This window comes from Diabrotica undecimpunctata, chromosome 5 (assembly GCF_040954645.1).
Source record: "Diabrotica undecimpunctata isolate CICGRU chromosome 5, icDiaUnde3, whole genome shotgun sequence".
NCBI classification, from domain to species: domain Eukaryota; kingdom Metazoa; phylum Arthropoda; class Insecta; order Coleoptera; family Chrysomelidae; genus Diabrotica; species Diabrotica undecimpunctata.
In genome coordinates this window covers 107,047,949-107,075,397 of record NC_092807.1, presented here as the reverse complement: position 1 = coordinate 107,075,397, position 27,449 = coordinate 107,047,949, and the positions used below count along the sequence as shown (strand labels likewise).

At 32.4% G+C, this 27,449-nt stretch overlaps 1 protein-coding gene across 1 annotated transcript; it reads left to right on the top strand.

Annotated features, from left to right (window-relative positions):
- Positions 1-3,938: 3,938 nt before the first annotated feature.
- LOC140441655 (uncharacterized) lies at positions 3,939-26,634 on the top strand. The gene is made up of 5 exons (XM_072532518.1): positions 3,939-4,161; positions 12,682-13,733; positions 17,027-17,165; positions 20,472-20,917; positions 26,036-26,634. Exons 1-5 carry the CDS (start codon positions 4,107-4,109, stop codon positions 26,339-26,341), a joined length of 1,998 nt encoding a protein of 665 aa, XP_072388619.1. The 5' UTR covers positions 3,939-4,106; the 3' UTR covers positions 26,342-26,634.
- Positions 26,635-27,449: the final 815 nt, after the last annotated feature.

Below are 27,449 nucleotides of genomic sequence, written 5' to 3'. Positions count from 1 at the left end.
ACAAGGATGTCTATCTCCGACTTTATTTAAAATATTTATATTCAATCATCGCTAGAGCAGTGGAGAAATCAAGTATCCGGAATGGGAATAGACATAGGCGGTGGTAAATGTCTAATAAATTTATTTTTCGCAGATGATCAGGTAGTCATAGCGAACGATGAGGAAGATATGGACTACATGTTTAGAAAACTAAAGAAAGAATATGAAAAATGGGGTCTCAATACTCAAAATATCTCAAAGACAGCGTATCTTAAAATAGGAGATGATGAAGAAGATCCAGAGTTAGACATTAGAAACACAAAAACATGCAATGAATATAAATATTTCGGATCTATAATATCTAAAGAAGTCATCACCAAAAGAGACATCGAAAACAGAACGCAGCAGGGAAAAAAGCGGTAAACATTCTAAACTCTCTACTATGTTCTAAAGATATTTCTCTCTCTACTATGTTCTTGTCTAAAGATATTAGACATAAAGAAGAACCTTGGTAGAGCCTATTATGACTTATGGGGCAAAAGTTTGGCAGATCACGGAAAAAGATAAAAAAGAATAGAAGTAGTAGAAATGGGGCTCAATACAGAAAGATACTATTTTTCAATATATATATATATATATATATATATATATATATATATATATATATATATATATATATATATAGGGATTCTACAGTATTCACTGCCTTTCCTCGCTCAACCGTTTTCATCTCTCTCTGTTGTTCCATTCTCCATCGTTTAGGCCTCTCTTACTCATGGCGTCGTCTACTTCGTTCCTCCAGGATTTTCGGGGTCGTCTTCTTTTCCTTCTTCCTATGGGGCTCCATTCGGTTATTCTGTTTATCTATCTGCTCTCACTAGTTCTTTTTACATGTCCATACCACTTTAGTCTTTTTTGTTCTATCTATGTTAGTATGTCTGTTTCTATTGATGTTCTTTGCTTTATTTCGTCATTACTTCTCCTATCCATTCTTGTTACTCTGCAGCATCTTCGCAGGCATTCCATCTCTGTTGCTACTATCTTACTGCTGTTTTTCTTGTTTATGATCCAATTTTCAGCCCCATATGTCTTAATACTTCGCACTAATGTTTTATAAATCTGTGTTTTTGTCTTCATATTTAGGTGTGTATCCCACCATACTGAGTTAAGTTGTCGGATTGCTGTTCTTGTTTGTCCTAATCTTTGTGTAATTTCTTCCTCTGTTGTTACCTTTTTATCCTTTTCTTTGATTGTTACGTTGTCATCAATCTGTAGATCTTCTACGTCTTCTTCACTTGTAGATAGGTACTTTGTTTTCGCGAGGTTAATATCTAGGCCAGCCTTGGTATATTCTTCTTGTAGTTTCTTCATCATGTTGCTGATGTCATCTTTGTCTTGTGCAATCACTACTTGATAGTCTGCAAAGCTTAACAACCCTGCAGGAGCCCTTTTGTTGTGGTGAAGTCTCCTATGATTCTTGTTCACATTTTAATGGACACTTTATTTTCTTTATACAGAGCTTTTGTAGCTTCTATGAGTTCCGTCTGTATTTTTAATTTGTTCATTGCCTCCCATAGTTCTGACCTTGGTACAGAGTCATACGCCTTTCTCAGGTCCACAAATGCCAAATGTATATCTCTATTTTTTCTTTTTTCTTTTACAACGGTTGTTCCAGTGTGTATATGTGGTCTATGGATGATCTTCCTGCCGTGAAGCCTGCCTGATCCTCCCCGATTTTGCCTTTTATCGCTTGCTCTATCTTTTCTCGCAGTATCTTCCCATATAATCTTCCTATTGATGATATAACGCTTATTCCTCTGTAGTTTTCGCATCGTTTTCTATCTACTTTCTTAAATATAGATGTCATATATGCCTCCATCCATTCCTTTGGGAGCTGTTCTCCATATTTTGATCCGTATTTTATAAGCTCAGGTGAGACGCCTCCAGGTCTCGGTGCTTTCTTATTTTTGATTGTTTTTATGGCCGTTCTCATTTCCCTATATGTTATTTCTATTTCTTGTTGTGGGGATCTGCTTCGTCTTCGCCTGTTTTCTTTTCCAATGAATTGTGGTCTTTGTTCTGTTAACAGTTCCTTGTAATAATCCTTGTAATGATTTTTTGTTTGTTTTAAATGACACCGTTTGTTTTAACTTTTATACTTCTGTTCTCCAGGAAGTTTTTGGTGAAGGCTAGGAATTTGCCATCTATTTTACAACTTTTCATTGGTTTTAAGATGTGATATGTCCACGTGGTGTCAAATGCTTTTGTGATATCAAAGAAAATTGCTAATAATTTTTGTTTATGTATAATAAAGGCTTCATATGTTTCAGAGTCTAATGTTATGATGTTATTTATTGTAGACCTTTCTGATCGGTACAGATTTTGGATGGAAGTAAGATTTTTCTTTTCTAATTACAATTTTAATCTTTTACTTAGAATCTTTTCCATTATTTTACATATGCTAGAAATAAGAGATATTGGTTGATACGAGGAAGATAAGTTTTTGGGTTTATTGTCTTTTAAAAATGGTCTTATAATTGCTTCCCGCCAGAAATATGGAGATTTATGTGTCTAATAAATTTTGTTGAAGTTCTCTACTATAGCAACCTTCGCGCTAATAGGCTGTTTTTTGATAAAAATTGGTGGCATGTCGTCAGGTTCAGGTGAGGCATTTTAGGGTTATTAAGACTTTCTTCTTTCTTCTAATGTTCCTAGGATTCTGTCATTTAACCACTTTAAAACTCATCTTTTTTCCTTTTAATCATCTCTTCTAGGTAGTTACTGTTTCCAAATATTAATTTTTATATTGTTCAAGACCCACTTTTTGCCGCTTTGTTTATTTTTTCCTTTAGGTGTTAATAGATTTCTGTTTGGTTCCATTCTTCGTTCATCTGTAGCATATTCGATAGCCTATTCTAATATAGTGTTAGAAGACTAAATTGTTGTAAAATTTTTACTTTCTTCCTCGTATTTGCGATTTTTTGCATCTCCTCATCTCTGTATATATTGTGTCGGTGGTTACTTGCACATTCTGCTTGTCTGCAAACTCTTACAGCTTGTATTATTGTTTTGCCGGTTTTCTTACTATTAATAAATTAATAATTGATCTTTTATCTCTACTAAATTTCTTCCGTGTATATCTATGTATGGTTTTATGTAGAAATCTTATATTTGTAATGGCCAAATCGTATTCTCAACATATTTCAATTAGCCGCTTCCATTGCCGTTTCTAATTTCGTCTTCTCAGAGTCATCTCATTACATCTTCATCTTCCTTTCTTATGTGGCTGTTACAATCTCCAATTAGTAGAACATCTTCTTTTTCCTTTGCCTTGTCTCATACATAGTTAAGTGCGTTGAAAGAATCTACCTTTTCCCTTATGGTCGCATTTTCATTCATTGCATAAACTCCAACAATTATTATTGGTTTTCCAAATATTTATTCTAATTTCCATTTGTTCATTTACTTTCTGGTAATCTGGTATATGTTTTCTCCATTTAATTTTGATTAATATTGATAACATTTTTGCTGCTCTTTCATGCTTGCGAACAACAATTTGATTTCCCTATAAAAAATATTTATAGATCATAGAGATATGAAAATTAGGAATTTTAGTTTAAAAATACAAAAACGAAACGAATATTTTTGCTTATTCTTACTCAGAAGGATCAAAATATTTAGTTAAATAAAGTAAAACAATTACTGCATATTAAACATGAGGAGACACTAATTTTACGGACAGAAACACAAGGAAATAATATTGAAATTAACTAAAAGATAAGAAAAATACTCTTGTAGCTATAATATTTGTTTTTAAATCGGTCATTTGCTTTTCATAACATAAAACTTTTTAATTGTAGTAAACAAATTTCTATGATTAATATTCCTTTATTAAACCAAGAACAATAAGTCCATTTAATTGAACAGAACGGCCAAGACAATCTGAAGTCATAAAACAAATATTGACAATGAGACGACAGTAAATACCAATTAGTTTAGAAAATACAAGAAATACTATTACAATTATTATGGTACATTGCTAGTTGGATTGGAAGAGTGTTATGAGTACAATTCAGTCTAGCACAACTAATATTTTTCAGTATTATCGTAAATAAAATCGAAAAGTTATGGGGTTTCGGTTGTGTTATATGTTGTTGTTTGTATATAGCAATAAAATATTTGGTAAGTGTCCATTTTTATAACTTTTGTACATCTTTTTTTAATTTGGACGTTTTCCGTGTCACTTTTCAGTTGCTACTCGATATAGTCTTTCTTCTATTGTTACTCGATAGTTTAGAACAATACAAAATGTGTGGGTCTTTGGAGTAATCCAGGCGTCCAACAAGATTTTAGTGGATTTATACCTATACAAAGGCAATCTGCATACTTATTCCGGAGAATTCGGTGTTGTTTTCTAGTTCTTGACAATTCCAAAAATCTTGTAGTCAATATATTACTTGTTTTCAAAGTCCTACTTGTTGGAATTTTATAATATTAAAGAAGTTTCGCTGGTGATAACGCTAGGAATAATTTAGGCAACTTTTCACGATAAAACCTTTATTTACAGAAACACAACTTACACTGAACTGATTAGATTCCCAAAGGGAAGTTCCACTTATATTTTTATGTAACTTAATTTATATTTTTCTACTATAAGTACAATTTTTTATTGGACCGACCAGAAGTCACCCTTTTTGCCCCACATTTTATAACGAACTTTTTTTTAACAACGCGCAGGCGTTGGAATTTCAAGTTAAACATAAAACACATTGTGTCACACAAAACATAAAATATGTGAAAATATATTGTGCTTAGAATTTATTTCGCCAACATTACTTATCATTCCGAACGTAAGTACTTCAAAATACTTAAGCATCAAACTACTCAAGTTAAAATAGTTGAAAGGTGAACACTGTCTAACTGAAGAAATTGCTATTATAAGGTATATTTAATTTTCTAGACTTCTCGCTTGCTTCAATCCTCCCTTTCCACCACTCAAAAAACGAGATCCCGCGTTCAGAGTAATGTTTAGAGCCGTTTTTTACTTTTTTTCATACTTAAAATAAGATGGAATATATACAAATGGGAAAATGAATTATGAATTTAGATATTATCTTTTCTAAATTAATATCGAATAACTTCACTTAATATCCGGTTCATCCAAAATATCGCAAAATATTCAAACTAAGATTTTGAAAACCACCTTATACCACTTTAAATAACGTATTATATATAATCGATGTACAAATAGTTAGCTTTCTAACTTTAAAAATGCTAAAGTTATAATTTTTTTAAAAAATGCGGCTTTTTCAACTCGTATCTGCGAAAAATACGCTGATAAGTTTTATTAAATAAAAATTTGTTTGTTTTTTGATTTTCTACAAAAGTACCATCGGCAATATTGCGATTAAATTTCTATTAATTAAGATTTTTCACTCTAAACGAAAACATCACGATTTTTGTAGATTTTTCCATATAGAATTCGGGGAAAAGCTAATTTATGTAGGGATTCTGGCTTTTTATGTTTTAGAAATCAGGTTTTCAGAAATCTCTTCAGGTTTTCTGTTAAATTTTGGAATAATACTTTCAACTCACAATAGAGGGAAAGATGCAAAAATTTTGTACAAAAGCTGCACTCTTCGCCTTTATTTTTTTTTCTATTTTTGTCGATAGGACACTCTGATGAAAAGATATCGAATTTTTATCGTCTAGTTGATACAAAATTTTATTTAAAAAATTGATTTCGCTCGGGTAAAACTGAGTTGTCAAACTCCCGTTGTAAAGTTCAGATGTAGAAATACTTTACCGTAAAACGGGGTCAATAGAAACAGTTTTGAGGTTTTCAGGCTTTGTAGTTAGGTTGCTATTTATCTAATCGACCACGAAAAATATGCAAAATGTGTGTCACGGCTAATAGGTTTAAGGGCCTAGTGAGCATATTTGTAAAAGTTTCCCAATTAAAAAAAAAGTAGTGTTTTTCTATTCACCCTCCAAACGGGGTGAAAGAAAACAATGCTTTGTTTTGCATTAGTTTGGCTTATATACCATTCCGAAGATCAATAGAGACATTTAAAAATATATTAGTAATATGTGCAATTAATTTTTTTAGTAAAAAATATAATAAACATAGAAATTTGGAATTTATATCGTTTATTAAGTATGAAAATATAGAAAAATATACAATTTTCTTACTTTAGGGGACACAAAAGACCCTGTTGCGTTGCATTAACTCTCACACTCTTACCTTACCACCAAACCCAATTACGTTTCACTCCCTTACCATCACGAAAGTCTTTCTGGAGATATTCGAAATCTCATCCAACGTTCGGTTGAAAATATCCATGTTTCCTTTAAAGTACTCAATAATTTGGGTCAGCATATATCTAATTCCAAAGATCCCATCAATTATATGAACCGTAGTGGTGTTTACAGACTAAAATGTTCAGATTGTGATGCTACCTACATATGTAGAACATGTAGGTTACTGTCTTCACGCTCTCTAGAGCACACAAAAAGAGAAAACATTTCCACATTCTCTCAACATCCAAAAGAACATAATCACACGCTCAATATCCCAGAAGACGTTTCACTTATTCACAATATCCCCCAAAAAATTTCCTCAAACTAGACTTATATGAAGACCTTGAAATTCTTAAAGAAAAACAAAAAAGTCCAAATTGTGTTAATCGTCATGTCTCATTCAATCGAGACTTCCTTCCTCTTCATCGCCAACTATTCTCATAACCCACACCCTTAACTTACTCTTCCAACAAAATCTATATTTTTATCACTATTTGTTCGTCAACTATCCATCTTCTTTAATTCCCCTCCTAAACATTCAGTTCTCATTTTACTTATCCACACATCTCCCTCCGGGTTTGGTTTCGGATCTCTGGAGACCCCAGAATTCTTTAGTTTTTTTTCTCTTCTCTTAATTTAAAAAACATCATAACTTTCTTTTTTACTTAAATGTAACAGAGCCACCCACAACCTTTTCATTTTACAGTTCTTGTTAAGATATACCAATAGTCTATTAATTACCCAATACGTTAAATATTAAGCTCATCAACTTATAACTTATCCTTTTATATTTCGCATGTACCTAGTGTTGCTTTATAACAGATAGGGCCTTTTCCTCTTAAGTTATAAGTTGAGTATTATATGACCATCATATTACAGAAACCACATCCCAACTATCAATTTTTGTTCATCTCATATATTTGCGAACATACACAAAACAACAAACCAACTTCCTCCATGAACACTAAATCAGTTGTTTACGTTCATGAACTTGTAACTTAAAAGTTTTACATTTACCAGGTACCAAATGTTGCCTTTTAATATACAGGGCCTTTTATACTTAAGTTATAAGTTAATTATTATATGAACATTAGACTACATAAGCTTTTATTTTATTCACTCAACACTACCTCCATATATAAAATATAGCAATTCCTATTTCACCCATCAACAATAAATTTTCTAGAATCCAACTACCCACATATGTCTATTTTCCGTTTTCCAGGTACCAAATGTTGGAAAAACAGAAGGGGCCTTATATTAGAATCTCTAATTCTTACTAATTGAAGACATATGTATAGTTGGTTGCCTAACAATACCCTTACACTTTTCTCGCCACATACATTAATTACCAAAACAAATTCCACCATGTTCTTAAAAATAAATTCAGGACAAATTAACAACTTCAAACAACAACATTGATGGTTGCTACTGTTACATTATTTTAATTTTAACTTTTTCAATTTTTAAATAACGTTGGCTTTTGTCTTAATTGGACCAAACACATAAAGTTACACTGACTGCTCTGTTCAGACTTCCGTCCTAACTTGTAACTTGTCAAGATTGTCATTTTCAATCAGTTGCTTTCATTAGATCCTCGTAGACACATCGTCTCAGGACCAGCAACTTCACGTGGAGTTATACGTCGCCATGTTACCAAATCCACTGGTAACTTTAACATCTTAGATTTTATCACAACATATTAAATTTAGTAAACTAAATTTATAAAACAAATGTTAACAAGTTTTTACCCACATATTTAGTGGCTCAATACATGTATACCCACCTAGTAAGTATTAACCACATTTTGTATTAACCTTGGTCAAAATTTAAATTTCACGTTCTCTTTAATTAAGTGGTTATATACTGTTTAGGTGCACTGATGATGGAACATGGATTCCGAAAACGTTTTGCGATATAGCCCGATTGGGTCTTTTAAATTATATACCTTTTATAAAGGATTTTTAATAAAATTTTTTCTCACAACACAACTTTTGTACTGTTATAACTATAGGAAGAAAAAATTACATGCGTAGGGACAAATAAAAATTTTTTTAACTTAAATCTAGATCCTCTGCGTCAATTCTCGCAACAGAATCTTCGTAAAAATTGTATTGCAATTGCAATTGCAAAACATAAAGCATTAATTAAGATCATTTTCATTGATGGAAAATTAAGAATCTCCCTATTTGAACTGCTTGGCAGCTCGGAGATATCAGATGGATGAATTTTACCAACAACTTGCTCAAAAAAGAAATAGCAAACTTCTGGTTTCGTGGGAAATCCATAAATAAACCCTGGGGATTGCTTGGTTTGGCGATGCCTCAAAAAAGTTCCGTAAATGTCATTGTTTTCATCAATGGTTTTTAACACTTTTCCAATATAATAATTGAATCTTTCGGTTTTCCTAAAGTTGGTTGAAAACGCAACAGCAGCCAATCTGATAGTTGAATAGATTCTTTTGAAACGGGATAAACCTGTCTAAAAATTCTACCTTTGTAGGAAACACTAGGAACAGAAACACTTGTCTGTCCATCTTCACTCGATTCAATCTATTCATCTTCACTCGATTTAATCTCTTCTATATTTTTGTCTTTATGCGCATCCGAATCAAACTGTTCCTCTTCACTTTCTTCTTCTCTAAAGTCTGCTTCAGTTACACTTTTACCAGCTACTACGGCGACCTTTTTTCTCTTTCATCGTTGTGTAGGAGTATCAGAATATCTAATGGATTTCAGCATATTAACCACTAAATTGCTAACATCTTCTTCTACTTCTTAAAAATTTGCAGTGTTGGCACTAGATAGTCGGTTTAGGACTTGATCACGTTGTAACGCGTGGATCCCACTTTTTCTAAAACCAGACTTAATATTTTTTTCTTGGTTGGGTCTGATACTGTCCATCACTTCTCTAACAAAATGAGGAAAGCGATCTTTGGGTATGGTAGCTGCCCTTTCGCCTTCACCTACTCTCCACTTTTCAAGAATTTTTCGCCATGCTTCTTAAAAAGGGCGAAAAAAAAACAACACCAAGGGACTGGGTCATATATGTAGAATTTGACGGCAAAAAAATGAATAAGATATCATGTTCTAAGCACTAAATTACAGTTTTGGGACTAAAATAGCTTAAAAGGTTGTCGCCGATTAGAATTTTTTTCCTGGCAAGTCCTTAAGTGCTGGAATTGCTAGTTTTAAGCCTTATATACGATGTGCGGAGGTAGCACCTTGCCATCAGAAGTTGCCGCAAACATGACGGACATGCAGCTTTTGGAAGCGTTCCACACTCGTTCGGGGTAACGGCATCCTCGTTTTGTAATTATTCGTTTCCTCCCGGAATCGTCAGATAAATTTGTCTCATTGAAGTTTACTTTACTTTACTTATCGAATATTAGACGGCGGTATACATTCTAGTTCTGCACCCAGGCGATCAGAATACACATTTAAAGTGTCAGGTAAAACCGCTGCTCGAGATCGTTTAATGTTTTTACAAAGCCGTGTACGTAGTCGTGTCTTTGTCGCTTCAAAAACCCATGTACAAAATCTTTTTCCGGTAAGTTGTTGTTAAACTTAAGTACATTCTTACCCCGACTATCTAGGTGTGTTTTTACCATTACTCTAAGATCGTACTTATCTAAGGGATAGCCCCAATCAGCACAGGTTATCAACTGTTTCAGTATAATTTCTTCTTCCAACTTTGTTAGTGTAGTTTGTCCTCCAGGTGTTTTTAAGTTAGGGTTTTGTGGTGCCTATAAAGCACTGAATAGTTAATTTCATGTACTTTGCTTGCCTCCCTATAGGACATTCCATTTCTTATGTCGTTTAAGGCCCTTTCAAGATTGGTCTCGTGGATTTATTAGACTGAAAGCAAAATAAAAAATACTGGAGAAAAAAAGAAGCAAAACAAAAATTAGGGGAGAAAAAAAGAATGCGGATCAGTTTAAATACAACAGTGGGTGAAAAGAAATGGCAAGTAATTAGAAACTGCGGGTCAATAGAAACATAATTGGGGTTAGGTTTTTACAAAACAAGATTCGCCAAATATTTATGTTAAGTATACACCCTAAGCTATAATATGACTAATTATCTATTTATTTAATTGATTTTTTCTTACCTTGTTTTTTTAGTAAAAAGTAAAGTATAAAAAAGTAAATGAAAAAGACAGAAAAGATTTTATTTCACGTTCAAAGCGTCTATGTACCTATTGATACGTATTTCGCTTTAATAAAGCTCATCAGAATAGTTATTCATAGCCGTTCTTAACGTGAAAAATAAAATTCTCTGTCTTATTAGAAGTAACAATAACATGACTTCGTTATGGACGCAATAGCGACATCTGATAGAAAAATCGGTAAGATAGTTTCGAAACAAATTCAGATTTCTGCTTTAATCTGGAGCCTTCTAAAAATTGCAAGGCATGGCCAAACGATGATAAAGATGTTAATAGAGACATGGGGAATCTAAAATTTGCATTCCACGACATGTCTATTCATCTAAGCAGAAATCCTAACGAATTTGTTTCTCGTACTCATACAGAGTAGATCCGAAGAAAATGAAAAAGACAGAAAAGATTTTATTTCACGTTCAAAGCGTCTATGTACCTATTGATACGTATTTCGCTTTAATAAAGCTCATCAGAATAGTTATTCATAGCCGTTCTTAACGTGAAAAATAAAATTCTCTGTCTTATTAGAAGTAACAATAACATGACTTCGTTATGGACGCAATAGCGACATCTGATAGAAAAATCGGTAAGATAGTTTCGAAACAAATTCAGATTTCTGCTTTAATCTGGAGCCTTCTAAAAATTGCAAGGCATGGCCAAACGATGATAAAGATGTTAATAGAGACATGGGGAATCTAAAATTTGCATTCCACGACATGTCTATTCATCTAAGCAGAAATCCTAACGAATTTGTTTCTCGTACTCATACAGAGTAGATCCGAAGAAAATGAAAAAGACAGAAAAGATTTTATTTCACGTTCAAAGCGTCTATGTACCTATTGATACGTATTTCGCTTTAATAAAGCTCATCAGAATAGTTATTCATAGCCGTTCTTAACGTGAAAAATAAAATTCTCTGTCTTATTAGAAGTAACAATAACATGACTTCGTTATGGACGCAATAGCGACATCTGATAGAAAAATCGGTAAGATAGTTTCGAAACAAATTCAGATTTCTGCTTTAATCTGGAGCCTTCTAAAAATTGCAAGGCATGGCCAAACGATGATAAAGATGTTAATAGAGACATGGGGAATCTAAAATTTGCATTCCACGACATGTCTATTCATCTAAGCAGAAATCCTAACGAATTTGTTTCTCGTACTCATACAGAGTAGATCCGAAGAAAATGAAAAAGACAGAAAAGATTTTATTTCACGTTCAAAGCGTCTATGTACCTATTGATACGTATTTCGCTTTAATAAAGCTCATCAGAATAGTTATTCATAGCCGTTCTTAACGTGAAAAATAAAATTCTCTGTCTTATTAGAAGTAACAATAACATGACTTCGTTATGGACGCAATAGCGACATCTGATAGAAAAATCGGTAAGATAGTTTCGAAACAAATTCAGATTTCTGCTTTAATCTTTTCAAGCTTTTCGTTCAAACGTGAAATAAAATCTTTTCTGTCTTTTTCATTTTCTTCGGATCTACTCTGTATGAGTACGAGAAACAAATTCGTTAGGATTTCTGCTTAGATGAATAGACATGTCGTGGAATGCAAATTTTAGATTCCCCATGTCTCTATTAACATCTTTATCATCGTTTGGCCATGCCTTGCAATTTTTAGAAGGCTCCAGATTAAAGCAGAAATCTGAATTTGTTTCGAAACTATCTTACCGATTTTTCTATCAGATGTCGCTATTGCGTCCATAACGAAGTCATGTTATTGTTACTTCTAATAAGACAGAGAATTTTATTTTTCACGTTAAGAACGGCTATGAATAACTATTCTGATGAGCTTTATTAAAGCGAAATACGTATCAATAGGTACATAGACGCTTTGAACGTGAAATAAAATCTTTTCTGTCTTTTTCATTTTCTTCGGATCTACTCTGTATGAGTACGAGAAACAAATTCGTTAGGATTTCTGCTTAGATGAATAGACATGTCGTGGAATGCAAATTTTAGATTCCCCATGTCTCTATTAACATCTTTATCATCGTTTGGCCATGCCTTGCAATTTTTAGAAGGCTCCAGATTAAAGCAGAAATCTGAATTTGTTTCGAAACTATCTTACCGATTTTATAAAAAAGTAGTTTTCTTCAATGCAAACCCAACCACTGCTTGGTTTTGCGATTAGTTACGCAAGTACTCCAAAAGTTTACTGAAGATGGACTGATTAGTCTGAAAACGTTCTAATTAAAACAGCTAAAAACCATTTTTCTATTCTTCTTTCAGGTGCGTATTCAAGAACACAACAAATTATTTCAAGAAGTAATGAAAGTTATATCGATCCAACGTTTATTGACTCTCAATCCAAAGCTCCTGAAAAATTTATCGCTGACACAAATCTAGAAAATTTAATTTTAACAAATATTGAAGATGATAGTGAAATATCAACTGAATATGTTACAAGAAGCAAGGTTTTTAATGACACAGAAAAATCAGTTACGATTCTCTCAAGCTCAACAGAAAATTTAAAAGATATCTCTCCAAATTTATTATCTACAGGTAGTGCAGTTTCAAAAGTATCGTACGGTGATACTATAACAGATAAAAGTACTCAAACTGTTACAAATTTGGACTTAGTTCAACAATTAAATATTACAAACACAAATTTAACATCAATTCAAGAGATTTCAATGAAAGATGAGAATCTTTTCAAAGTCACATCACAGAATACCACAGAAGAATCTTTTAATGGAGATCTATCTGCCCATTCCACCCTAACCGAGCAAGAAGATCGTTTAGAAAACTTATCTCAGATTGCATCCGATGTACCTCTGACGATTGAACTATCTGCAAATGGTACACTTGAAAATCAAGATCTTTTACAAAACTCATCCCAAAATACATTAGAGCAGACAGAAAAAACTGCAAAAGCAACACTTGAAAATAACGATCTTTTTAAAAACTCATCTCAGAATACATTAGACGAGACAGAAAAATCTACAAACGCAACATTACCAGAAAAAAAGATAAGTGAAATAATATTTGCCATCCTACAGCACTACAAACAAGCTGATCCACTAGGCATTCCAGGTGTTCCGATACCAGACCCTATGCCTATACCCGATATGAGTAAATCTTTTCCATTTGGACGAATGTTTTTGAAGAATTCCAATCTGTTTGGTCTAAAAAATTTTAGAATTGAACATGTGACTGCCAATATATCTGAGATGAAGGTTCAAGCAAGTCTTTCCATTGAAGTTTTGACAGTACGAGGGAATTATACTCTGAGTACTTGGGTTTCAAGAGCTAAAGGGCCATATTTGGTGAAATTAGGAAATGTAAGTTTATATTTATTGTAATGTAAGTTGACTATATCAAAAATGATTTATTTCGTAGAATTCCATTATAGTTTACTTACAGTTTGTTCAATTTTTTTCCACACATTATTACGATATGTTGATTCGCTTTTGGCAAGATTAATTAAACAACTTGGTAAATATGGCAAAGAAATATCTTTTTACCGAACTTTTTTTGTATTTACAACCACTTTGTGTTCAGTTTTATCGTTTAAATATTGTTAAAAAAAACGATAATATATTACAAGAAATATTACTATAAGGTGAATGCGTAAGCAAAAGAAACCATCCTTGTTTGACACCATCAATATTTTCTATTAGTTAACCTTTTTGGATAATTTTTAATTTAATCTAGTCCTATACTTCAGTCTGTTTAAAGCAAAACAGGGGTGCTATTTATATACAAGGAGCGTTAAAAACTTGAGAAAAAGGTACTAAAAGAGAAGATTGAGAGAATATAATTGAATAAATAAATAAAAAAAAATAGATCGTGACTGAAATGATGCAGTAGAACTCCCTCTTATTTTCTCCGTTGACAAGGACACTAAAAACAGCTTATTTTTTGGTACTATTTCAACTATTTCAATATTAATACTTTTTTAATATTCTAAAACATCATTTAGTATAAATAACGTTTTTTGTTAACATCATAAAAAAGTTCTGGAAATCAAAAATGTACTAATAAAGAAGAAGGTGGTTTCAGCGACCATTCAACTTCTTTAAAAGAAACAAAACCGATTAAAAATAGTTCAAAATCAAAACAATCAAGCCCATAACATACTTAATGACGTTTATGTATCTGTTATTTGAAAAATAATTAAGATTTTTTCTAAAAATAACTTTTAAAGCAACTTGAAAGATTGTTTTTAGCAGATACATACGAAATTTTTGTGGCAAGGTTTTATTGTCCTGCAAAGAGAAACAACACAATGTTATGATACGAGAGAATATGAGTACAATTTAAATAATTTTTAAACTAATCGATGAATAACTTTGAAAATTTTAAGATATTTTTAACAATACATGTTTAATCATAAAATAGTCCATTAATTCGTAATCTCACATTAATCTTAATTTGATAATTTGATTTGCAATCTCACAACAATGATAAGTCGAGCATTGGATCTGGAAGTTAAAAGAAGTCCGAAAAGGGGACTTCTAGGAACAGTCCTCACATCATTATTTCCAGTAAATGATGAAGTATACAGGAACATCGATTCTTTGGGCGAAAATCAGAAGGAAATAATAATAAATTCAAAACATCGGACGAAGATGATGTTACAAATGGTAGCTTCGATCGAAAAAGATTATCATCGTCGATCGAGAAGAATTGGTCAAAGGGAATTTAGAAACAATTCGAACCTATTATTACATACGAATTTGTCCAATACAAGACCCAAGTTTTTGTGCAATATTAAGTTTGTAGGTTCTTGCAATCTTGGCAATTTTAAAAAAGTGTGGAGTAACTGCGCTTAAAAGAAGTAGAGTACAAATTTCTTGTATTCAAAAGACTAGGTGGAAATAACGAAGGGTAAAACAACGAGGTGAAGGATATAAATTGTGGTATGTCGGAAAAGGAATGCTAGGAATGGAGTTGGTATAATTACTGATAGTGAAATGAAGATAACCTAGTAGAAGTTGTAAAAACGAGTGATAAAATAGTGTCAGTGAAATTTGTACTTCGTTATAAAGCAAATTTCTAAATCACTAGAGTATAATAGACCAGCATTTCTGTATCTGATTAACCTAAAGAAAACGTTTGACAAAGTAGGCCGCAAAGATGAAAGCCATCTTCTGTATGATAGAGAAGTTTCCCTAGATATTATAAAAACTATCGAAACCATCTACCAAAACAATAAAATGGCAGTCAAAATAGATACTTACAGAACCTATAGAAACAGGCAGCGAAATAAAACAAGGTGCTTCATTGAGCCCAATGCTCTTCAATTTGATTATGAATGAAATCATCAAAAGCGGCAATAAAGGAAGAGATACATATACAGAATGGGAAACAAAGAAATAAAAATACTTTGTTACGCAGACGACGCAATATTGATATCCCAAGGTGAAGATAGTCTGCAAAGACTGGTCCACAGATTTAACATAGGAGCAAAAGAATTTAATATGACAATCTCATCTCAGAAAACTAAAACAATAATGGTCAGCAAAGAAACAACCAGACGTAAAATAGAAATTGATGGTATCAGTATTGAACAAGTAATGGAAATAAAATACCTGGGAATTACACTGTCTAGCTATGGAGACCGGGACAAAGAAGTTAGAGATCAAGTACATGAAGCAAATAGGCTGACAGGATGCCTTAATAACACTATATGGCGAAACAGATACACTAACACTGAGATGAAGTCAAGAATTTTTAAAGTCAGTGTAAGACTGTGAATGAAATATGCCTCAGAAACAAGACCAGACACAGATACAACTCAAAGGCTACTGGAAACTTCAGAGATGAGAGTACTGATAAGAATTACAGGAATACCCTGAAAGATCGAAAGAGAAGTGAAGACATTAGAAGAAAATGAAACGTAGTATGTAAAAACAATGGATACCAAATAGAAAAAGGATTAGAATAACCACATAAGCAAAATGGAGGAGACCCGTGTCGCCAAAATAGCAAGAGATAAGTCACCAATCGGCAGAAGTATCGGACGACCGCGCAAAAGATGGAGTGACAACCTTCCATACAGATATTGGTCCGTGAATGAACAAGCGGAATTGCTAATAAAGAGGAAGAAGTAGAATAAAAAATTTTTACTTAATAAAAAAGTATTGCATTTTGTGAGTGGATGCCTAGTCCAGACGGGATCTGCCAAAAAGCAGACCATAATTTTTCGTAGGAGACTATCTTTTTACTGGAATCACTTCCAGGATGTACCTTGTATCAATTGTCACGATATGAGCCAGTCGCAAGTCTTGAGTATATATTTTTATTTAACCAAATCTGAAAAAACTACAAAAATGGAGTTTTCCCTTTAAATTTTTTCGACCCCTTAATATAACTTCATTCTTTATATTCCGCCTAGAAAAAAATTATAATACGACTGAAATGTGTTCTAGATCTTCTTCTTCTTCTTCTTGATGTGCCTATCCGTTCCGAATATTGGCGATCATCATGACAATCCCCGTCATGGCGTGTGACATGTCATCGTAGATTTTTATATAGATAGATTATTTTAGAAGAAAAAAATTTACAAATAAATAATACAATAAACTTAAAAATGACTTACATAAACAAATTTTTACTTTTGTATCTTTAGGTTAGCATTATTGCTGTTGCATCATTAGAAGTAGAGCAAAATGGTACTTTATCAGCTCAAGATATGGACATGGATATATTGTTTGCGACTATTGATATGGATTTCCAAAATTTGGGATTTTTTGCCAATATGTTTCAAGGTAATTTTTTTAATTTTCGTTATACAATTTTCATCTATCTTATAATTTGGGAATGAGTAGCTCAGAGCATCTCTTTTGTATAGTTAAAATCATAAATCTTTGACTTTATGTCATAATTAAGTTTCGGAAATTTATACAATTGCTAATTGGCATATTGTTACGTCATCCCGCTCACTACGCTACTGATCCTTATTCTAATGATGTGTTAACGTCAACTACGTTCGAAAAAGCTACCTGTTAATAATGGATCGTGGGAGTGATGACGTAGATTTTATTGACATCTGTCAGTTTCACTTTCCAAACAAACCTTGTTTAGTGTGGATAATTTGTATTTTTCGTTATTTTTTCATTTTTTTTAAAGAATCTTTCCAATTTTTGTAATATCTAAGTATTCTAATAGTTACTACAACAATTTTACAAGGTTGTGTAAATAATAAAGCATGTTGTTTTATAAAAATAGCAATAAAATGCATGTATCAATAAAGTAAGGTCTTTAATTTAAACTTTTAAACTATATTTCATAGAAATAGAACACTGAATTATGATGGTATTATCCTAAAAAACACTATACTTAAAAAAAAAGCAGCAGAGGAAGCAAAATGTTAACTTTATAGAATTTAAAAAGTCTTGAGATTGGGCATTTCAACTTTTGTTTGGAAAGCAATTGACAGTTGTGACGTCACACTTCCACTGTCCATCTAGATCAGTGGTTCTCAACCTTTTTGAGTCAGGTACCATAAAATTATTTTTAATATTTATTGGTGCCACCTAACTGAAATACCTATCTAGCTGAGTGATCTAATTAACTGTAATTTATATGCTGGAATTTTAAGGAATGGATACAATAAAATTCAACTAGAGTAAATTTTTTTAGGTTATACTTTTTAGATTTTATATATAGGTAGTTAGAATAACACACTAATAGGTAGAAAGGTTATGCTTGAGCATTTCTACATAACTTATTAATATCTGATTCGGTGTTACTCAGATATAGTCGAAAATCAGGTGCTACATTAAAAGTGTTTCTGTATAAGTTCTTAATATTTAACTCGGAAAATCCATTCTCGCACTGATATGTTTTCGAGAAGGGTATCAAGTATTTTAAAGTACGTTTGGCAAGGTAATAGAAATCAAAATTTCTTCTTGCCCAAATTTCACCAGGATCACATTGCTCAAACTCGAAATTTAAATTCAACATCACCCATCAATAAGTTTTTTTTGTTCAGTTGCACTTAAATCATGCGCCGACAACTCAACAAGAAAGGGATTGCATTTCCATACAAATCCAAAATAATTTTCTGTGAAGTACTCATTAAATTGCTTGATTAATTTATCACAATGAATCTTACAACATAACAATACCTTACAATTGAAAAATGATTAAGTTTTGTTGTTAAGACTTGATTTCATAAGTTCAAACTTCTTTATGAACGATTAAAACCTTATCCATAATAACAAGCAAGTTTTATTTTATATTTGCCTTGTAAAACCAAATTTGAATCGTTTAGTCTAGTAAATATATCACTGAGATATCCTAATTGTCACAACCAAATTTCGTCAGTAAGTTTTCAGTCCATAATTTTGCTTAGCTAGTAATATTTGAACTGTGGAACGAAGCCCAAATAATCGAGATAGCACTTTTCCTCTTGAAAGGCAGCCAACCTCTGTATAAAGCAGTAAACTGTCGTGAATACTTCCCATTTCGGAACACCAAAGCCGAAATAGTCTTGAATACAAAACCATTTACTTAACAAAATTTACCGCTTTAACAGCGTCGTTCAGGAAGCCTCTTAATTCATCTGACATGTCTTTAGCTAAAGCTTGGTTAGGTATGCTGCAGTAAATATAGACACAATCCGGTGAGACTGCTGTAATTCTTGTTAAAACGTCTCCATGTTTTACAGTCATTGCACGTGCACATATAAACATACCCCATGCGTTCACAAAATCCAAACCATGTTTTGTAATAAAATCATTTACTTTATTAAATATTTTGACGGATGACTGATTTTGTCATACAAGAAAGGGACTCGCAAACTGAGAATTTTTCTTTTATTTTATTTTCTTGCAAAAAGCGGCAGTAGACCATTAACTGGACAAATTTTGTTACATTTTGTTTGTTTTGTTGTTACATTTACGTCCATTTGCAAGGCAAAAAAATACTGGACTTTGGTTGTTCTAAGACGATTTCTTTAACCATTTCAAGTATTATATGGCTAACTGTACTATCAGAAAGTGAATTTTCCCCAAAACACTATTAACGATGTCTTTGGCAGGTGGTCTTACCAAAATTGTATGTGGTTTTCCCCACTTGTCCATTCTTAAATTGACCAAAAAAGAAGCTTGTAGAAAATGCAGCTTTTTCTTATGTTCACCTTTAAGTTTAGATTCTTTCATTTTAAAAACTGTTTTCCTAATAGATTCTTGTCCTTTAAATTAAAATGGTGCTGCAGCAAAGACGGCTTTGTTAAATAATTTCAAAATACCTCAAAACATATTACACATTGCGGCGTGGCGCTTCCTTAACATCGACAAAAGAAAATCCCATTTTTGAATAATTTGAATTATATCATCTGTTTTTTATCACCATCTATTTTTTCTATCTATCTTTTATCTATTTTATCTATATTTTATAATATCATCTATTTTATAATTAACATTAACGACTACTCCAGGATTTCACAATCAGTGTTGCCGGCGTGACCGGCATTTCGACAATATAATCACCTACTGAAGTTGTAACGTAAAATACTATTTTTTTTTGGTATTTTATGCGGAGCTGATTTTGGCTGTATTTTTGTGCTTTTGCATTTGGTGTACCACTGCAAATAATGATATGTATCACTAGTGGTACATGTACCATATGTTAAGAACCGCTGCTCTAGATGATTTTACACTGTTACAATCATATTATGCAAACGATAAAGCAGGTGATTAAGATTACCAAGTAACAACGCTCTGACATCAGAACGGAACCTAGAAACTTGTCGAACGAGTCGACGGTCCGTTGAGAGACTTCGGTGGAATTCCAGAATAACAGAAAAAACACGTATAGGTAAAATGAAATTGTCGAGGGTTAGTCTAATAAATATATTTGTAGCGTGAAGTTAAAAAATGTTATAAATTAATTGTGTTTTTAGTGTTAGTGTTAAGAGACTGTAAATAAAAATTAAAATAGCGACACAATTATAAAAATACACATTTAGATTTTCTTTAGAAAAAAACGAGGAAAAGAATACCACACAATTGTTTCATTAGGCAGTTCAATGTTTTATTTGATTAATCTTATTATTTTTCATGTTTCAGGCATGATGAATTCGGTCGGTACGTTTATCTTCGAATCCATTAAGCCTTTTGTGCTTAGCGAAGCAAACACAAACATCAGAAACGATATCAATAAAGAAATCAAAAACATTCAACGCAAGTTTCCGACGTCAGTCTCCTCTGTGGACCAACTTATCTATGAAATTAGAAAAACCGTAAGATCCAAAGGATACGATCCATACTACGTACCTGATTATACAGCGCGCGTTGGATTCATCACTGTACATCTGACGCATACCTGGTTATATGGATTATCATCGTTCTACCGAACAAAAGAAATTACGTTTGAAATGAAGAACAAAACTGTTTACATATTTCTAGAAGGTAGTACTGGAAAATTGGTTGGTACGACTAATTGGGATGTGTCTTTAGTACCAGGATCCATATACAGAGATGGTAGTGTAGCTTTCACAATTAACTACTTAAAAGTAAGTACCGATCATACCCAATTATACCAATTTTACTAATTTATAGAATAGATTATTATTTTGTTCTGTTAACGATACCTCAAAGAAGCATTTAAATATTGCATAACTTATAACTTTGAACAATGTGACTATTTTAAATACCTTTTTAATCTCTATTTTACAAAATATTTTAATTAGTCAGTTTGGGATGTCCAAAAAATTGGACCCCCTCCATAATACCAAATCTAAAACCTCTATGAAAATAATTCTTCCCCAAAAATATTCTCGTATTAAATACAGGTTTTATACATTTTATGTATAGCTTGTCCCAAATACTTCTTCTTCTTCTTTTTATATAGACATGACTCTGTCTGTTTTTCAATGTGCATCCAATAAGTTGTTCCATCGTTTTCGTGGCCTTCCTATTGATCGTCTTCCTATTGGGGAACCGTCTTTTGCCGCCTTTACTACTCTATTTGTTGTCATTCGGCTTATATGATCGTTTCATTCTACTCTTATATTTCTTACCCAGTTCTTGATGTTCTCCACCTTGCATCTACGTCGTATATCTGTACTTCTAGCTCTGTTCCATAGTGTCTTACCATCAAGTGTTTTCATCTCTGCTGTTTCTAACATCCTTTTTGTCCTCTTTGTGTCAGGTCTTGTTTCTGCCGTGTATGTCATTATTGGTCTGATGATTGTATTGTAAATTCTGCCTTTCGTTTCTTTCCTGATATTTTTATTTCTCCATATTGTTTCATTTAGGCAGCCTGCGGATCTGTTTGCTCTATTCACTTGATCTTCCACTTCAGTTTCGAGCTTTCCGTAGCTAGATAATGTGATGCCTAGATATTTAAACTCAATCACTTGTTCTATTATCTGACCTTCCAGCTCCAATTTACATCTTAGTAAATTTGCTGTTGTAACCATGCATTTTATCTTTTGTGGGGAAATTAACATGTTAAATTTTTTGGCGGTTATATTAAATTGGTGCAGCATACGTTGTAAATCATCTTTACTTTGAGAGAGTAGTATTGCGTCGTCTGCATAGCAGATTATTTTAAGTTGTTTTTCTCCCATTTGGTGTCCTTTTTTAGTTCTTACTTTTTTTATTATTTCATCCATAATCAGGTTGAACAATAAAGGACTCAGGGAGCCTCCCTGTCTTATCATATTGCCAGCTTCAATAGGTCGGTTAGTTTTTTTTTCTACTTTTACTTTCATTGTGTTGTTTTGGTAGATATTTTCGATCGTTTTGATTATTCCTAGAGGTATCTCTCTTGCGTACAATAAGTGAATAACGTCTTTCAATTTGACACGGTCAAATGCCTTCTTAAGGTTCCAAATGCAGTGGCGAGAATTTCTCGGATCACAAATGCTTAACCTAAAAAAGTAGTGGCGTTTCAAAAAATACGTATGTTTTACAATAGATCAATCCTTAAAGATATTTTTAAAATGGACACAATGCAATAAAAAATAATATTGGGTTTTATTTATGTAGGATTCATTTCGGTACTTAAGAATTGGGCGAGGGATTGTTTTATGTGGTAATCAAAATTCTTTGTTTTCCATTTCCAGCCACACTTGTTTATATTTAAAAAAAATTTAAATAAAATTGTACAAGAAACTTAAGTAATAATATATAATATTTGATTAAAGAATCCGACTCGGATTATGCGTGATTTTCTATCCATAGCTAATTTTTTATACCTTCTCAGCTCTTCTTCGTAGATCATAACTGCGTCTATTTTTCCCATTTTCTATTTCTTCATTGGCTTCGTTTTCTTGCTACTCAGTTACATCCCAATTTCAGCTCTGTTCTTCTTCAGTTTCTGTTAAGTCGTTGTCGTCGATGTTTTGGCTTAGATCTTCTTCTACGTTCTCCCCATTTTGCTCTAGTGATACATCCTGACTATCTTTTTTCCCTATTTCGGTATTATCCTCCAGTTGCGAGCTGCCATCTGATGTATATACCTCATTAGCTCTGGTGCCTCCATCAGCGGTATTTACTTCATTTGCTATTGTTACCTCCTCATCCTATGTTGTATCTTCCTTATCTGCCACACTCACTAGATTTACATTTTCTATTTGGTATTCTTTATCTTTTACTTCATCGGAATTTTCATTCTCTATTTGCTCCAGTTCTTATTTTTGGCTTACATTTCCAACATTGTCATTTTATTTTTAGCAATTCTTCTTAACTGCATTCTCTTCTATAAAACTTTTGTTCAATATTTGAATGCCATCTTTATCGGATATTCTCTTATCGGTCTTATTTTCATTTTAATTTGTAACTTCTTTTTCATTTTTCATTTCTATTGTCTCATCCATTCTTTATGAGAAATTTAATTTTATGTTGTTTGTTCTGTACATGAGATATTAAGGATTATTGAATTTTCTTCATCGAAGCTCTCGCAAATTTCATTAAATGTTTAACTCAATTTTTCTCAAATTGTTTAATATTGCAACACCCCTGGATAGCTGTTTCTATTATCGACGCGATAAAATATTTCTTGGAACTCCTCTCCATTGAATGAAGGACTAAAATTAAAAAACATGAAAGCTACGATAAAGCACGGTGGAGGTGAAGTAATGATGTGGGGTGCATGTCGCCTGCAGAAGTAGGTAACATGCATTTTATTAAAGGGAATATGAACAAATACATGTACTCGGAATTACTAAGGCAGTATCTCGCCGCTAGTGCTCAAAAATTAGGTATTAATAGCAATTACCGGTTTTATCAGGACAACGATCCAAAACACACGTCATATCGGGTTCGTACTTATTAGTTGCTTTATAATTGCTGACATGTTATTAAAATACCAGCCCAATCACCAGACTTGAATGTTATTGAAAATTTGCGGTTAATATTAAAAAATAATGTAAATAGTGCCCAATTATCAAATAGAAATAATTTGAAAGTAAAAATTACTAAAGCTTGGGACACAGTTTCCCCCATAAGAGGATCAAAAAAATAACTGTTATAAAGAAAGAATAAAATATTCTAACAGATCAAAATTATGACATTTAAATATACAGATCATATTATGTATGTAACACATAAGACTAACGAACCCTGCGTGAGGATGTATGTGGATTTTCAACAAACCTTTGCATTATATCTAAAGTTTGTTGTCATTCATAACTCTTTTAGGTCTACCTGATAGGTATCTATCTTTTACTTCTTCAGATTCCTCAAATCACTTTACAGTTTTCTGTACCGTCACCTTATGAATAGGAGAACGGTTTGGGAAAGTATCATTAAACAAGTTGGCTCCTTCACAATAAGATCTTTTTCTGTCACCGTACCCTCTCATCATTAGAATAGTAATTTTTGTTAAGATCCATTTTAGAGAAGCAATTTATCTTAAAGAACTTTTCGAAACACAACTACTGTCAGTTTTAGTTAATAATGTAAATGGTGAACAGATGTCAAAATCACAGCATTCTACATATAAATATTGAAATTTATTAAAATCTACATATTTTGCACTGGTTTATGCATTTAAGACCTTCCAGACTAAACAAAATCATAAGTGTTACATATGGTTGAACTCGTATTGAATAGGAGATTCCAATAATGACTGAATATACAGGGTAATGAATTTGAAAAACCAAAGTTACTAATAATATTCGCTCCGTGCGTGACCATGGTAGGGGTACCTTGAAACGATGCCAGCGTGCGTAGCGGCGAAATATGACAAAATTGGAATCATGGAATCTTTTTACGCATAAATTTTATCAAAAATGTGTGCAAATACATGTTGCGTATTTAATTGTGCTAATAATAGCAAAAAGAGTAAGTGTATTTTTTATAGGTTCCCAAAGATTGCATATAAATTAGAGAAAAGAAAAAGATGGATCCGTGCTATTAGTATGAAAAAGTAAATATCACATAATCTCATTTTCATGCAATTGAAATAGGAAATATTTAAATAATTTACCTTAAACGATATTTTATAAGGCTTCAAGCTAATTGCAGAGTGCCTGATGACTTTAGCTTTTATATCATACCTTTTACTATTACTGTTTTTAATTATATGCTCTTTCACGTGAAAAACTTGATTTGCCAGTACAAGATTTTTCCCTTTCTTTTCCGCTTGGGGTTAAAAAGATATATTATGATGAATTTTGAGAAACCCAGTTTTTAATACTACATTTATTTTGTACATGAACTGAAAAAGTTAATTATTAATAATTGTCAATTTCGCCTGTATTTAACAATGTCAAACATATGTCATATGTTTAACCTGAAAATTGGTAGGTCCAAAACAGTCAGATGAAGGCGGTAGGTGTCGCGCCAGTCACGCACGGAGCGAATAAGAGAAACGGCAAATCTGGCAACCTTGCAGATATTAAATATGGAATCTCCGTATCCCAAAATAGGTGTACCTTAAATTTTGTAAAATTATGACTAGCAGTTTCCAAGATAATTGATCGTTTCCAGACTTTTGAGCCACTCTGTATATATATTTGTATTGTTAACGACATTGGTTAAATAAAACATAAATTTATCTTTTTGGATAAAAATTTATAAACAATTTCTGAAGTAAAAGTCAGCATCCACCCTCGAATCAATTTAAAACAAAATACTTGAATTTAAAGGGTTAACCTTTGCTCACAAACCACTAGGGTTTTTATTTTTCGTAGTAGACAATATATATCTGCTCTTGACACATAAAAAGGGGATGAAACACCTGCACTTTTGATCCTTTAAAACAATTTTACTTGGATCCTTTGAGAGAAGAATCCCTGGGGCTGTTAAAGCACAAGGTAATTGCGTTTCTACCGGATATACTAATAAATAAAGTAATTATCAGATGTAAATATTTATGTGAGTATTTAGAAGGTTTTATGACTAAGGTGTAAATTGAGAATTATTTCAGTTTAAATTTAGATTTAGAGAACGATTTCCGAAGTGGAAATCGAAACTTCAAAACTTATTTTAAAGTAAAAATGTGGGCTATTTAGAGTAAAAATAGTAAATTGTATTAAGATGCCACAAGAATATTCTTGAACCTCAAGCAAGCTGCTAAATAAGTTAAAATTGATGCATTCATCAAAGCCTTTTTTATGTTATTTGTTATTGGTAATAAGGGTGTATTTCCCTCGCATAATAAACCTAATTTAATTTTTCAGGTCCAGATTATCGCCAGCCAAAATATGGACACTTCTCATCCCCCGACGCTCGACGACATTCAATTGGAATTGGGAAATATCCAGATGAGATTTAATGGTTTAGGGAATATGGATTATCTTATTGAATTCGGTGTTAATATTCTCCCGAACGTATTGAGATATCAAATAATGGACGCCATTGAGAAACCCGTCAAATTTAAAATACAGGAGGCTCTTGATCGTGTTAACGTGGAGAGAATTATAATGAAAAATGTCGATCAGCTGGATAGGGGGATGGGGTTTGAGAATATACAGCTTTTGTTGTAAATAATTAGCTCAGAAATAAATGTTAACACTCGCACCAACGTATTTTATTGTCAAGGTTAAATAAAATAAAGTACGTAATTAATTTTTTTGTGTAAAAATAACCGGAGCACACTAGTTCACCCCCGAGGTCAACAAACCCTTTTAATTATATATTATAATTAATTAATTAATTCATTATAGTGAAAGTGAAAAGTTTTTTGTGAAACAACTTGGTATGTAATTTTATAAGATACTTGATACAATGTACTTTATAATTGATGGTACAAACACACTAATAGGCCTAGTTTTCATTAAATATTTTGGCATAGAATATTTAAAAATGTTTCCTCAACCCACCGCTCCAAGCTACGCAGCTGTTACCACATCAAATACAACAAAACCTACACCGGCTACCACATCATCTCCTAGCAGAAAGCAAGCGATAGTATTAAATGCTCTTCCGGATACAGCTCTAAACCCTATTCATTCTACAAATTCCCAGTCGTCAACAGAACCACGTGTAAGCCAAACAGGGTCGTACTGATGTACGACCTATGTATCATATGATTTTTAAAAATATTTACTTTTGAAACTGTTAGTGTAAGAATTTCTTGAAATTTAATCATTATATCACAATTAAACTAAACTCTAAAAAATAACACAACCAGTAAATAACTTAACAATAACTATAACATAAATATAACACAATATAATAACTTAAAAATCAACACGAAACAATTAGAATTTAAAATAATCACAAGTTGGGATCTGTAACATGAGAATCTGTCTCGCTTACGGTAATAAATTATATTTTATTGCCTCTTGACGAATGAGACGGCGAATATCAACATGTGCTCATGTTTACTGATGGGAATTTGGTAAACGAATATACTTTACTCGATTACATTAAGGCGATCGGTAAAGTCGTAACACCAAACCGTATTACCCACGCTTCTCGCATATCCAACCAACGCATTTGCATCTTTCTTGCTTCTATTTTTGACGTCGATATCCTTCTCAAAAACAATCCTACCGTTTCCGTTAAAAATCGTCCACATCCGCAGACTTATTTCCCCAACTAAAAGATTGTTAATATCTAATGTATGTCCATCGATTCCAAATCTACTTA